We start from the raw sequence: 13771 nt of genomic DNA on the forward strand, positions 1-13771 counted from the left end.
ACATTTATTACTCTCACTTGGAGGCTTGGGCTAAACTAAAGGAATGTGTCCCCGTTTTCCTGTTTTCTGATTCTGCAGTCAATTCTGAATCGACTCTCTAGAACTCTAGAACTCGCACTGTCATTGTGACGTAAGAGTCCTGGGTTCCACTATGGACTAGAACACTGCTCACCTGACATTGAGGGACACTCCTCTGATCTGACTACAGAAAAAAAGCCTCCAATCATGGCGGCGTAGAACTGAAAGATTGTGTAGAAATTTTAAGTATGTGAATCAGGATACATAGTAGATTTTGATGCATTTGTCTGCTGTATTTTTGTTTGTTTTGTTTTTATACACATATAAAAGATAATCTTTTACTGTAAACTGTACAGTTCTCTTTTGTTGTAAACATCATTAAACCATTTTCCAAGTGTTTTGACATGTAGCCTGTCTTTTATTGGAATACAGTGTACATGATGTGGCATACTGGTATAATAATTTACAGCATAAACAGCCACTTGCTAAGAATGTAGAAGTGACACTAAGACTACTACATCTGCTACTACTACTACATCTGTTTTACTACATGGCAGGGCATCAAGATCAGAGATAGATTAAAAACGCCAGACAGAGCTGTTTATTGATGGCTTTGGGTCAGAGTTGAGGAGCTTATGATGGAATTAACAGTGTTGTCTCCTGACACAGCTGACCATGGGGGACATCACTGGGCAGGCAGAGGTGGGGCTGAGGCACGGGGCATCAAACTTTCATAGGCGTCCTTATCCCTGCCTTCTGCTGGGAGAGACTATGGATGGAGGGGGAAAGAGTTAAGATAGAAGTTCTGTAATGGCTAGACCAGTGCTCACTGATCATGTGCCATCGAGGGTCGAGAGTCTGCAGGTTCCCACCAAACACTACAGCAGCTGACTTCACTAGTTCCCCCTCTTCGGTTGAAGGTGTGTTAATCAGTGAAATCAGCTGGTGTAGTGTTTGGTGGGAATGAAAACCTGCAGACCTTTGGACCTTGACGTCACATGCTTGGAGACAATGGGTATGGTCAAGATAACAAGGAAACATGCAATAGTAAACCATTCCAGTAGCAGTTCTGTATTAGGAAAAGGGTGCATTTCCTGGCCTGGAATCAATCAAGTCTTCTCTAAGATGGCAATTTCTAGTAAATACTATAATAATTCTCAGTGATGTTGTCATCCATTTATTTGTGTTCTGGGTTATCCCTTATCAACAAGGCATAAGCTGTTATACGGTGGTTTGAAGAGCACAGCAGTGATGCCAGCCATTTGCCAAACCTTTGTAATAGTGATGAGATATGATCCAAAATGGGCATTAATAGGGGATTCTGAAATGACATCTGAGACCAAATTCACAATGTCTGAATTTATTAGTATTTAGGAGATGAATGGACAGAAAACATGTTAGATAATGTGTGCCACACCATTACAGAATGAGGAATTCTGGAGAATATTCATGCTGGTGTTTTCTTTATTGTCCTTAGAGGAAATGTTTTCAGAAATGTAACATTGGTTGCTTGTTGGATTAAGATCCCAATGGCTGGAACAATACCATTTTAACTTTTGCAGCTCATAAACATTTTAATGGAGAGACTGTGGTGCCTACTTATTTTTGTGTTCCCTTTGTTTTGACCATACCCTATAGCTTTGTTTCAAATTTTTTGTTTGTTTGAGATCTTTGTAAGAGAGTAGGCTAACTCCAGCTTCTTACCTCATTCACCTGGGTGTTCTTTTTCTTGCGAGCTTGTATCTAGAGACAAAATACAACATGATAACTGATAGTGTAGGAGCCAAGGCAGAATGGGAAGGTGATTTTTTGATTTTTTTTTCTTTATCAACACAAGTTACTTACCCTTCCTTTTGTTTCAATCACCTGGTAAGCATCGGTGCCCTCAGGTATCTGAAGATCCTAGAGAGGAAAATAAAAAAAAACAGAATACCACACAGGAGGTAGTTCAACTTTATCTCTAAAGACTAGAGGAGGTGACCCAATTTGCATAACTACTGCCGTCACTAAGACAGTCCTCCTTACCTGATAAATGGCATCATTAGCTTCCTGTTTTTGCTTCTGTGAGAAATACACAAACATAAACTGAAATGCGTACATGCACACACAAATATACACATTGACCTATATTGTGGCCCCCAAATTTGTATCAGTGTAAAACTCTTTATATCAACAGCAGCCATTGGCAAGCAAATACATTGAGAAGATCATGCAAGTGCATGTCAATAATATCAAACTCAAACCCAGTTGTGATTTGGGATTAGACATGGAGACTTACACATGCTGAATCTCCCACAGCTTCAGATTGAAGATTGGAAAACTGCACAGAGAGGAAGAGATGAAAGAACAGACAAGGAAGGAATGGCATTTCCTGTACTGTTGTTTCAGTTTTTTAACAAGCACACTATAACTTCCTGTATATGGCTGCACTTTATAGTTACCTTTTCTCAGCCCCAGTCTTGAAAACACTGAAACCTGTGCTTGTACTGTAACTCACCTTCTCTCTGAGGAGCAACGCCGTGGCAATAATGCAGTAAAGGACCAGGAAGCCATCCAGAATGTAGCAGATGACCGGCTCAGTCAAATAAGCCTCTACAGGACACACACAACAGAGAAGAATTATTGAGACATTGAGACTGAGACTGAGACATAGGGACTTCAGAGTGTGTGTGTGTGTGTGTGTGTGTGTGCATGTATGTGTGTGTGTGTGTGTGTGTGTGTGTGTGTGTGTGTGTGCCCGTGCGCACCTATATATATATATATATCAAATATGTATATATAAGATATATCAAAGTAGTATACATGGAATGAAAAACAGCAATGTTACAGAGATACATCAGAGAATTACGCAAGTCCCCTGAAATAGGAAATAAAAAAACCCACTATCTGCAGTTCAATACATTAAGTGTCTTCCTGTCAGTGAGTCGGGGTACGCTGTGGTTTAGGAGAGGCTCAGTTTATCTCTCTGTGGTTGGAAAAGAAGCCATGTTGTGAGAACATGGCCAGCGGTGGTGATTCACTGATGCTATAACTTCCTGATCTCAAATAGATTTAAAACTGCTTCAAGAAGCTGTTCTTGACCTACATGTGAAACATGTTCCAAATGTGTATCATAGTTGGCAAAATGTTTATTGTGGTGTTATATATATTGGTGGTGTTATATATATTATAATTCAAAAGTTCACATTTGTAATTAGTATTACAGAACTGGTAGATTTTAAGCAAGCAGTCTGATTGGTCAAAGACACATTCTAACTCCCATAATGGTTGGCATGCCAACCCTTGTGATAACCAAGGATCTTTCTTTTTTTTCTCTTATTTTTCATTCTTATGTATGTAAACTACTTTGAAGGAAACTTTCAGTCAGTGCACATGTGTTTACTGTCATTATTTTTCTATACTGTAGTTTGGTGATGGCCAATATCACAGTAATGAATGGCCTCTTGGGTGTTGTTGCTATAGCTGCCGGTTCCCTGGTCCCTACTGATTGTTCCTAACTCAGCCAGTTGGACATTACCTGGTGAAATCAAGACAGAATAACATCAATCGGCTCATAATGTCAGATGAAAACAACAATCCTGCATAGGGCCACATCGGGGCTGGGAAGGTTAACCTTCCGTGTAACCAGATACGGATTACTGATTATCTACTTCAAATAATAATTCTTTATACATTACTACATTATTTCAACTGAGCAATGTAATCTGCGTACTTTGAGGGATATTTTATTTTCCTAATTTTACAATGAAAGTCACTTAAAATTAACAGGAAAAACTCACCTGCAGTGTTTTTATATATAGCGTCTGGAGGGAGGTAATTTATTAATGTATTTAAAAGAAAATCATAATGAATCTGATTGAGATATAATAAGGAATGAAAGTGGTTTTGTTTCTAAATGCCTAACTACAGCATGAACGATTAAGTGGGTAACATCAAATGTTCACAAGTTTCTACTCTTGAGCTAGTTAATGAAATAAACAGACTAAATTATTTTACAAATCATGTTTTCTATTTGCTGAATTTTATATTTTCACAGGAAATTCAAGAATTTCCATTTAATTTTTCATAGAATAGTTTGTATTGACCCAAGACAAAACAACCCAAATAAATGTTTTTTGAAATTATTTTGCAGTGTAAATGCAATTGTCAAGGAGGGGGGTGATTACTTTTTCTGTGAATGCATGTAAATTTACATGAAATCTGGGGTGGGAAATTAAAATATGTGAATACTATTGCAGCAGGATGCTGTACGTTGAATTTCAGCCGGCCGCATATAGATTCAGTTATTCTAGGTGACAACATACAGGCCAACAAGTGATTCTAGGAGACAACATGACTGTTTGCATAAAGGCACAAGAAGGCAGAGTAAGAACAATAAAATAGGCAAATGCTGCTGTATCCCTGCTGTACATAAAGTTTTAGAGTTTTAAACAGTATATTTAGTTTGTTTCTTGTAGATTTAACATGTGATTTGTCAACTGATAGTAAGCATGCTTATCATTTTCTGTCACTTTATATATTCCAAAAAATAGACATCTATGTTTATTACATTAAATGGAAAATTCAATTGTTCCATCATGTCTTAGATTTTCTTTTCCTAGTGACGTAACCTCAAGCTGTTGTAATTTTCCACAACAAAATGCTGTGTAGAGAAAATATCTGCTCTCATCTCTTCTTTGACTCTCTCGCTCTTTGGTAATAAAAAAAATCAGCAAGGCGACCACATATACCATGCTGCCTTTAGATCTTTCCATCAAGACACTGTACAAATGAAAAATCAATTGAAAGGCCTAGGGGGGGGGATATACTGCAGAGCCGCAAATCCCTGGGTTGTCTATTGCATCTAACCAGCAGAAGGCCTCTGTAGAGAAACCCATGGAAATGAGGTCATAATGGGGTGTTGGATGGCACGCACTGGAAGTAAGTAATCTAAATAAATTCAACAAAGGCCTATAAAATATGGCAAACACCTGCATCCTTAACCATGAGTCAGTCAGCTTACATAGTTGTCTTTTTTGCAGAAATACAAACACATCGTCTCTTTTGCCAAACTCAGTATTGCCAATTGGAAAATAGCTTGTTTGGATGTGCAGCACTTACCTGTAGAAGACACAAGCAATGAGAGCACAAAGAGCACAAACACACTAGTCCTCAGTGTGTCCATCGCACTCCCTCTTCGTCTCTCTCCTTCTCGAGAACTAAGGCTTTTCTCTCTCTCCTGCGTTGCTGCTGGGCTCTAGTTAATGTTGCCTAACTCACTTTTTTCCGTTTCTCCTCACTCTGTTCACAGGAAGTGGCTGAACTGACACCGATACACACTACCTGTCAATGGACTGACGCTCTGAGTTCCTCTCTGTCTGTCCTTCAAAGCATCTTACAACCTTCAAGACCCGCAGTAGTTTTCTGTGTCATTTTCCACTCTGTTTCCCCGAAACCTGTCTCTGTTTGTTCCTCTTGGCTCATTTCAGCAGTGCTGATGGGGTCCTTTGCCTCATATGTTCTTTCTGATCATATAGATTAGAGAACAGAATGGCTGTTTTTTTGACTGGATGTTTGACTTCTTTAAATAGATCTACACTGTAATGTGGTGGTAAAATAAAAGGTTGGTAAACTATTATAATCTTCAATCACGATTTATTGAATAATGTTATAACTTATGTTTTCTTGAACAGACCATATTTCATACAATTTACAGGAGGCTGATAGTATTCACTATATTGCATATAATGAATTTATGGGTTTATCATCTTAAAAAAGTGGGTTTAGGTAATCAGAGTTTGGGTGAAATGGTTCCATGGTTATAGCAAAAGAATACATTAAAAATACAGTCTATGTCATTTGAAGACGTGAACAGGATAAGCAGACGGTAAAAAAACAATGCTACAGATTACATGAGGGTGAAAGGTAAAAGTGTTGTGGTCATTTGTTTGCTAACACTCAATCACTCAATTTGAATAATCTATCAAAAGGGTACATTACAATTGATTTGACATTTGTATCCAATGACAGCCTATCTAAAGTATCTACCTTGTGTTCAAGATAGGCTGTTCTAATAACACGAGTGTTTTTTGTTTGTGCTTGTGTGTGTATGAGAGAGAGAGGGGGGGGTGCAGACAGACATAACATTTTGGCTAGAGCTGCAACGATTAATCGATTAATCGATTAGTTGTCAACTATTAAATTAATCGCCAACTATTTTGATAATCGATTAATCGGTTTGAGTAATTTTTTAAGTCAAAATTCTCTGCTTCCAGATTCTTAAATGTGAATATTTTCTGGTTTCTTTCCTCCTCTATGACAGTAAACTGAATATCTTTGGGTTGTGGACAAAACAAGACATTTGAGGACGTCATCTTGGGCTTTGGGAAACACTGATCCACATTTTTCACCATTTTCTCACATTTTATAGACCAAACAACTAATCGATTAATCGAGGAAATAATCGACAGATTAATCGACGATGAAAATAATCGTTAGTTGCAGCCCTAATTTTGGCCTCGGCATGAAGCTTCTTCAGGTTATCTGGTGTGGTCCAAGCTTCATCTTTGTCATGACTTGCCTAGTCACACTGATTTGTGAGACTGAGCTGGCTATTGAAATAGCAGCAGAGGGGTCAATAATTGAGGTGAAGAGGGGCTAAGTTGCACAGACAGGAGAATACATTTTGACAATGGCACGTGAAATGCTCAGTGTCATCTGACTGAAGCTGGTTGGCAGCCTGACCTTAGGGACCTTTAATTACATGCCCAGATCCAAGCTTATGGACCCTGTGCTGCAACAAGAGAGGGATATTTGTATTTGACTTTAGGGCTATTTATTATTTTTTGCAGAACAGAGCATATGCAAACAAGTGTACTACAACCCTGGGGAATGGAAATGTAACATTAAAAAGGATAAAAGAGACATTGTCACATTAAATTATAATTTGGATTAGGATACATTGACTTAATACTATCAAAACAGTTGACATGTAGCCTTTTTGCTTTCTTTTCTTTAGTAATAATCACAAGGCTGATACATCTATTATATAAATATATGTTATGGAGAAAAAGGTTATGTAAAATAACTAGCTACTGTATGTAATCATGTGACTTGGCTGGGCGTTTCTTAAACCCTCAATCACATGACCCTGAAGTCATTCTTTGCAGTGGTGGCGGTGGTAGTGTCAACGACGAGCAAAACTCATCGCATAGCATGTTAAACAGCTTTTATCGCTGAAAAACAAGTATTTAGAGAGGTTAAAATTGTTACCTGAAACGTTAGCGGTTCTCGTTACAAAGACTCGCTCGTTGTAATCTAGCCAACTAGTGCGCTTGACTTGTTGTTGTAACGTTAGCCTAGCAAAACAGCTCCTAGCTAGTTCCGTCGTGGCTGTTGTGTTGCTGTGATTTGCCTTGACAAGCGCTGAAGCAGACGGAGAGAAACATGGCACAGCTCGGCACTAGCAAGTCATGGTGGTCCATGGGAATGATGTTGCTTTTAGGTGAGTAACGTTATGTGTAATTTATCCAACGTTAGCCAGCGAGCTAAACGATGCCAAGTCAGCGGTCACAGACAAGCTGACGTTAGCAGGGTCGGTTCCTGAAAAAGTCTCAAAATGCCTTATTTTTTATAGTCTAAACTCAAGGCTTTAAATGGCCCTGGATACAGCGAACTATAATATTTAACGTAAGTCTTAAATTAAGTTTCAGTGGTCTTTGAAATGTTGTGATTTCTTGGCGTGCTGTTTTCCGTTGAAACATCAGCCCAGTCACGCAGTAACGTTAGAGATATTCTGTTAGCTAGGTCTACTTATGGTTTCTTTTTCACTTCTTTCAGCTTCAGTTGAAATTGGTCTTGCATGTCATCCTATTTGGAGCAAAAGGGCCTGGAAAAAGTCAGTTTAACCTAATAAAACTGGCAGACACTCTGCATTAGCTGGCTCTCAACCGCTTCGTTGTTTTAGCGTAGCGTCATTCTCAACACAATCTCCGCTTCCTGAACAACGTACCAGCACGCTCGCTCAGTGGAAGTATTATAATATCATAGCTCGCTCTGACGGGAGATACGGAGCTCAAACAAACATGGAAGACAGCTTTGTACTCACCATGTCGAATTTGTTTTATAGCTTTCATGTTGATTTAAAACTTAACGTTCCCCTCGAGTTAAGTCTTTGTCAGAATCTGCGGGAAGTCACCCTTCATTCCAGAGGAAAAGTGTTTTATTCCTACATTTTTGTTATTAAAAATGTAAATGAAGAAATAAAAAACAAACAAACACTGTCACTATCAACCAATATGGTAACAACAAACTTTAGTTATGAAAACGGATAGTACAAATATTTTAATATACTGTTTGGAGATTTGGATGGACTTTTTGTTTACAATTTGCTATCCCATAAACCAGCGATGAAAGTTGAGTTTTTTGTTACTTCCTGCTATTTTGAGGCTACCTTGTGTGTCATGCATGGCAACCAAGGAGGCTTTACAGTCGATAGACCACAATACTCCAAAAACTCTCAACACTTGTTAGGAGTGCTTGTCACCGTCTGAAACAATAGAAAACAAATGCTGCATGTGTCTGTGGGTGTGATGTCCACATTATGTTACCCTCACCATTGATTATGGTTTTTAAATTCCTTTTTAGTGATATGTGGGGACCAGAGGAATTTTCATGTGACCCTTCATGGTTTGACTTGTGACCCTCTCACAAACCAAACCAGTGTTTCACATTCTAAATCCAGTTTTAGCCTCCAACATGGCAAGAATTTGACTAAGACAAAGTAGGACTAGTACAAGTTAGAAGGTGCATTGATGCCTGCCTGCTAAAGAGGTGCCAGGAACTGAAGAGAAATCTGTCAGAAAATATTTTACTCATAAGGTTTTACTCTTCAGGTTTGGTACAAGATGGATTAAGTCACCTGAGACAACTGAATTTGGTACAAAGACAGGAGCATAAATCTCACCAACTCAATACCTTTTCTACTGTCAAAGCAGCTGCCATCCTGCACCAGAGTTTTGCCACTGATGCCCCACCCATTGCTCCCCAAACCACTGCTCCACCACACAAGGACCCAGGCAGACCAGAACGGGGAAACTACACTGTCCTCAGCAGCAATGGAACTGCCTGTTTAATGGCACGCATGGGCCTCCAGCTCAACATCTCCTTCAGCTCTGCCTCCCAGAACAAGGTGCTTACACACAGACACGCACAGTAGGCAGGTGGTTTTGACTGGGCAGGTGAGCCAGGGTTTCCTCCAGTGTATCCCAGAACATGTGGGACACCTGCGCTAATCTGCCCTTCCACCTAGCTTTACTAACATGGCTTGGGATGGCTTGCTATCTCTATGAGAAATGGGCTCCCCTGTTTATATAGTAAATTTTTCAAATCTGCTTTTCAGTTATTGGTGTTGCAGTAAAATATAGCTCCTTCATCTGTGTTCATACTGCTAGAAATCTGCCAATGGTCTTGTTGTGGGGCTCCTTCACTGGAAACCAACAGAACTAGACAACCTCTACATACTGTACATACACCCACATACACACTTAGGACTTGGTCATCCATCAGAGGATGATAAGCATGTTGTCTCATTAGCCTTGGAATTTAAATGAATACATGGATGGCTGATGAGGCCAGCCTAAGCCTTGAATATCTGCTATGTCCAAATACTTTCCAATACATAGACCTACATGCCTGGAACAAGACATACCAAATATTCTTATGCTGTCGCATAAGAACATTTTTAAGATGCCACCTGGCAATTTCAACATACTGCACCTTAAATCATAGTGAAACTCAAAGGCTGATGCATGTTTAATGCCTCTTGGATGATTTTTTTGTTTTGTTTTTCTGTGATCCATGTTGCATATCGTTTTGGATTGTATTTTACTTATTTTTGCTTGCATTTTGCCATGTTTTCTTAAACAAACCTGGAAATAACTGGTTTAACATCTAACACTTGAGGACAGATTTTACCATTTTTTAAGTTCAGTATACTAAAATGTTCTGCTGCCCAGGAGGTACTGCAAGCAACTGAGACAGGGCAATTCTTTGGAACGTCAGGCATTTTATGTCATCTGAAGCTCAGGAGAAACGACTGCTAAAGTTTTCATGTTTCTTGAAGCACTGTAGCAGGACAGTAATAGCTTGATGATGGCTTGACAACCACAGCCCTTTTTTTAAACTCGTATTCACATACACAACCGCGTAATCTGTCCTAATACTTTTGACATACCGAAATAGTGGGCTTTCACAAAAACACCACAGCTGAACCTCATAGCCTTTGTTATTTAAGCTCCAAAGTATTAAGTTAGGAGCCATAATATCAAAGAATGTATCCTAGTCCATTGTCTAAATACCTGTAGAGCTGTCTATGTAGACATATGCACACATGTCTGACGTGCTTAATGGTCCATTATGTATTTACAGACTGTGCTGGATGTTGTGAACCTTCAGCCCAATGTGACAAAGAGCTCTGGGTCATGTGACGCAGACAGTGCCACCTTGCTGCTAACAGCAGATGGGGATAAAACCAACCTTACCTTTATCTTCTCCCTGGTAAGTTGCCTTCTCTCTCGCCCCTCTGTCTTGTAATTAATTACCCTGGCCATTAAAAATGTAAAGAAAATGTGGCCTCTGTGCAGTGCTTTTTATCCTCTTCTCTATTCCATTTGCCATTTTTGCAGGCAGTCTCCTTTTCATGTTGTACTTACTGAAACAGCCACTAGATGGCAGCTAAAGAACATGAAGTAAACAACTGACTTGCTTGCTTGACTGCAGTGTGACTGAGTTATATTTGTGTTACTTATTGTTTCTCTCCAGAATGTCACATCCAGTAAATACCACTTGAGTGGAGTATCGCTGTCAGCAGTCTGGCCTGACATGAGTGGTGAGTGCACATCCTGACCCTCTGAATATGTCATGTTAGCTACCTGTAATCAGATAAGTAGTAAGCATGATGATGTGTCCAACCTATTGTACGATCTTAATCAGTCAGTTTTGCTCATTTTCTATAAATACACCTATTTTCCCTATTCTTCTTCACTTTTCTTTTTTTGTGTGCTGCCTCTCTTGAACTCGCTCCTTTGTTCCATCTCATTCAATCCCTGACACGTCTCTCCCCCTCTTTTCACTCCTCTTTCCCAGGGCCCTTCGCAGCCGGTAACCGCAGCCTGGACTACTTGCGGGGCACCCTAGGGCGCTCATACATGTGTCGTGAGGAGCAAACTCTGGATGTGGCCCAGGACTTCTCCATCAACACCTTCCAGCTGCAGGTGCAGCCCTTCGGCCTCACCGGAGATCAGTTTGGAGCAGGTACGCACTTAAAGGATAACGCTGGTGTTTTTTAATGCATTGCTTACCTTCAACAAATCCTATAAAAATAACAAAATCAACAATGCGTTTGCTCTACTCCCGTTACTTTCTGACTTCCCACGTACCGTTTTTAGCCGTCAACCCGGAAGTCATTGGCTCCAATTGTAAGCTAAAAACCTTGAAATAAAGCTCACAAAGACATAGTTTCAATTTTAAAAATCGCTAACTGTTACCACGAAAAGTCAGGCTGTTGTAGTTATTACCAAATCAAATTCAAATGGGAACAAATTCTTCATTACGCCGGGGACTATTTTTGGTGCTACGGAACTACTTTCCTGAGATCGCAAACGTGTTTACAGCCGGCTTATTAAGTTGTTTGAGGAAAAAAGTCGGCCAGCCCGGTGCATCGTGATGATGAAATATGCTGCCCAGAGCAACGGCATGGCTCTTTGACGTGTTTTTAATGTGGCTTCTATGGCTGCTGGGACATGGCTTCATTGGGCACCGGCTACATGGATGAGACTTGTTGGCAAAACAAAATCATTGCTGATTTTGTTATTTTCATATGATTTGTTGACATTGCATTAAAAAACACCATCCTTTAAGTCATGAACTAAAAGCCAGTTTTCTCATTTTATAGTACAATGTGACGAAAACATCAACTTATTCTCTCCTCTTATCTCCTGCAATCCCACTTCAATGTGTCCAGCTGAGGAGTGCCAGCTGGATGAAGATGACATGTTGATCCCTATCATAGTTGGAGCAGCTTTGGCCGGCCTTGTCCTCATCGTCCTCGTGGCCTACCTCATCGGCAGGAAGAGGAGCCATGCTGGCTACCAGACCATCTGAGGTGGTTTGTCACTTGCCCCCAGAGGCCAGAGAGCGCTATCCCACCCTTGCAGTTAACCACTATTTTACAAGACTGACACCCTCCCACATTCCTCCCAGTCCCTCCAACCTTCAGCTCACTCTCCTTCTGTATGTCCTAGATTCCTTCTTGCTGCCCCTCCTTTGCCCGTATCATTAACACTAGCAAGAGTCGTTACCACCTTGTGGGTTTTGTTGGAGGTTGATATGCGCTTTCCGGACTTTGTATAAAATGGGACTTTGTTGAGAGATTGTAATGGAATAAGGAAATGCTCTTTACCGGTACCATGTAAAGCAGGGGATGGATGTTGATTGGAGCACCCATGAAATTATAGGTCAGATATTCCACAATGTTGACTTGCTTTGCAGCGTGTAGTTTAAGGCCTCAAATCATATGTACTATTTATTGATTTCTGAGAAAGGTATTTTGAGGGATTGTCTGTTCAATAATTGCTACTGTAGCTGTTTTTATTGTTTGCTTATGTGTTGTTTTTGGTGGCCATTTTAGCGGTCTTGTCATAAAGGAGCTGTTATGTTTTTGTAAAGGGAATATACTTAATTGGCTGCTTTATTTAATCCACTTCAGACAGCGAAGATGTCAAACCTTCTGACAATTTATATTGCAATCCTACATATAGCCCAAGTATGCAGACCATAGGGATTTACGAAGAAGTCCACTGTCGCCCAGCAGTAACCTTACGCTACTAACAAGGAAATGTGAGCAGTCCCCCTATAGTTAAGACTCATTTAGTTGTTTTTTGCAGTGGGATTAGTGATAACATGCAATGCTTTCCCCTCAGAAATACCCTACACATTTTGTATGGACAGACTGTGGATGCAGTTGGTTTTACAAGGTAAATGTGATTCAGATGAGGCATCCTTGTTGATCAGTTGAACTGACCTTTCTATGGCTGTTATGCACTCTCTCGGATACTGCTGTTACAATATACGCACAATAGGAGTTGCTGATACAAACTAAAAAACACATTACTGTTGGCTGAGGTGGATGAAAATGCTCAGGACATCACTGCGATCAGTAGAAACACAATTAATATTTGATGATTTGTTCCAATCCACTGGGTGGTTTTGTTGATTTTTACCAAGTAAGGCATCCAATTGGGATTTTTATCACTGAAGGGAAAAGGAGTTGCACTGAAGTCCTGAAAGACAGCCCAATTTAAACTTAAAATGGCCAGAATGCCCTGGCCAATTTTCATCAGTGCCTTCCCAGCTGTGACATGGATGGGATGTAGAAAATGCCAATACCACAGAGGTACTCACTCGCTTGCCCATTGACACAGTGCGTGCTGCCATGTTTGGGACATTTTCTTTGTCTCACTTAGCCTACTTGTACTGTTATTATCATAAATATGCTTTGTTTGAAGTGAAAGGGGAAGGTAAAAATATGTTGAATTTTTCTCCCTCACCTAAAGTGTTAATATCCATGTAGCGATTTAATAAGGTTTTAATGGAATGTTTGAACTGTTTTCTAAAGGAGAGGTCAATAAAAGTGAAAGAACCAGGCTGTGTTGGACTATTTGTTTTGTCTTCAAACAAGTCATCAGCAGTCAAACCTGTTCCATAGTTGGTCTTA

At 39.9% G+C, this 13771-nt stretch overlaps 2 protein-coding genes across 4 annotated transcripts; one reads left to right on the top strand and one right to left on the bottom strand.

The window, feature by feature from the left end:
- Positions 1-130: 130 nt before the first annotated feature.
- Positions 131-5357, bottom strand: cd247l (CD247 antigen like). Of its 2 annotated transcripts, none has more exons than XM_071539254.1 (7): positions 5119-5357; positions 2516-2610; positions 2297-2338; positions 2044-2076; positions 1864-1920; positions 1723-1761; positions 131-787 (listed from the first exon to the last, which is right to left on the bottom strand). In XM_071539254.1, the coding sequence occupies exons 1-7, from the start codon at positions 5180-5182 to the stop codon at positions 704-706; spliced, it is 414 nt and encodes a 137-aa protein (XP_071395355.1). In that variant the 5' UTR covers positions 5183-5357; the 3' UTR covers positions 131-703. The 2 variants fall into 2 exon arrangements, with proteins under 2 accessions (XP_071395355.1, XP_071395354.1); XM_071539253.1 differs by having other exon boundaries at positions 2044-2079; positions 5119-5354.
- Positions 5358-7155: 1798 nt separating this feature from the next.
- On the top strand, positions 7156-13695 carry lamp1b (lysosomal associated membrane protein 1b). 2 transcript variants are annotated; one of them, XM_071539277.1, is made up of 6 exons: positions 7156-7501; positions 8991-9187; positions 10426-10554; positions 10819-10885; positions 11143-11310; positions 12020-13695. In XM_071539277.1, exons 1-6 carry the CDS (start codon positions 7444-7446, stop codon positions 12157-12159), a joined length of 759 nt encoding a protein of 252 aa, XP_071395378.1. In that variant the 5' UTR covers positions 7156-7443; the 3' UTR covers positions 12160-13695. The 2 variants fall into 2 exon arrangements, with proteins under 2 accessions (XP_071395378.1, XP_071395379.1); XM_071539278.1 differs by having other exon boundaries at positions 8994-9187.
- Positions 13696-13771: the final 76 nt, after the last annotated feature.

Source organism: Centroberyx affinis, unplaced genomic scaffold (assembly GCF_046629955.1).
Source record: "Centroberyx affinis isolate AG114_WGS23_722 - 3 ecotype Tasmania unplaced genomic scaffold, CSIRO-AGI_Caff_v1 ptg003428l_1, whole genome shotgun sequence".
Taxonomy (NCBI): Eukaryota; Metazoa; Chordata; class Actinopteri; order Beryciformes; family Berycidae; genus Centroberyx; species Centroberyx affinis.

Bases quoted from the DNA above. Each gene is read 5' to 3' on its own strand.
- cd247l (XM_071539253.1), bottom strand. From the start codon at position 5,182: ATGGACACACTGAGGACTAGTGTGTTTGTGCTCTTTGTGCTCTCATTG. The intron at 2,080-2,296 runs GTAAGTCTCCAT...TATTTCTCACAG, and splicing joins CTGTGGGAGATTCAGCATGT to AAGCAAAAACAGGAAGCTAA. The intron at 788-1,722 runs GTAAGAAGCTGG...CTCCATCCATAG, and splicing joins AGAACACCCAGGTGAATGAG to TCTCTCCCAGCAGAAGGCAG.
- lamp1b (XM_071539277.1), top strand. From the start codon at position 7,444: ATGGCACAGCTCGGCACTAGCAAGTCATGGTGGTCCATGGGAATGATG. The intron at 9,188-10,425 runs GTGCTTACACAC...ATGTATTTACAG, and splicing joins GCTCTGCCTCCCAGAACAAG to ACTGTGCTGGATGTTGTGAA. The intron at 10,555-10,818 runs GTAAGTTGCCTT...GTTTCTCTCCAG, and splicing joins TTACCTTTATCTTCTCCCTG to AATGTCACATCCAGTAAATA.